This window comes from Trachymyrmex cornetzi, unplaced genomic scaffold (genome assembly GCF_001594075.2).
Source record: "Trachymyrmex cornetzi isolate Tcor2-1 unplaced genomic scaffold, Tcor1.1 scaffold949, whole genome shotgun sequence".
NCBI lineage: Eukaryota > Metazoa > Arthropoda > Insecta > Hymenoptera > Formicidae > Trachymyrmex > Trachymyrmex cornetzi.
Genome location: NW_017300299.1, coordinates 2,917 through 3,522, shown reverse-complemented (window position 1 = coordinate 3,522; position 606 = coordinate 2,917). Strand labels below are relative to the sequence as shown.

Genomic DNA, 606 nt, shown 5'->3' with positions numbered 1-606 from the left:
CTCTCTCTCTCTCTCTCTCTCTCTCTCTCTCTCTCTCTCTTTCATTCTCCCATTCCATTCGCCTCTCTTCTTTCTATCGTCTCGCTCACTCACCTGTCAGAGCTCTCGGAGCTGTCGTATCGATCCGCGCACCGCTTCTTGCCGCAGGGCCCGACGAGGGTGTCCTCGGCCATCCTAACCTGTCCCTTGAACGGGCTGCCCTGGTGCCTGACTACGGCGACGCCGGCGTTGTCCGTTTTCGCAGACGTAGACGTAGATGCCGATGCCGACGCGCTCTCCTCGATTGCTCTCGTCGTCTCCTCCTCTTTCGTCGCGACGGCGATGATAACCGTCCGACTGCCCGCGTCGCGATCCTCGCGGTCGTTCACTTCCGGTGCACTGTCCGCGCTCGGCGCCAAGCGTCGCGTCGACGGCAACGACGACGATGACGACGACGACGTGCCGTCGGCGTCCTCGACCCCGACGCGCGTCCCCGCGTTATTATTATTACCACCGGTCATGATTTCCGCGGCAACACCACCAGCATCACTTTTACTACTTTTAATACTACTATTACTACCGTCAGCACTATCACCGTCGCAGTCACTATCGACGCCGCCGACGCTG

The 606-nt window shown here is 59.7% G+C and overlaps 1 protein-coding gene across 1 annotated transcript in view; it reads right to left on the bottom strand.

The window, feature by feature from the left end:
• jing (AE binding protein 2 jing) overlaps window positions 1-606 on the bottom strand; it is an 88,969-nt gene that overhangs the window by 87,387 nt on the left and 976 nt on the right. The window contains exon 2 of the mRNA XM_018520961.1: window positions 94-603. Coding sequence (XP_018376463.1) covers window positions 94-603 — 510 coding nt within the window. The remainder of the gene's footprint in view (window positions 1-93; window positions 604-606) is intronic.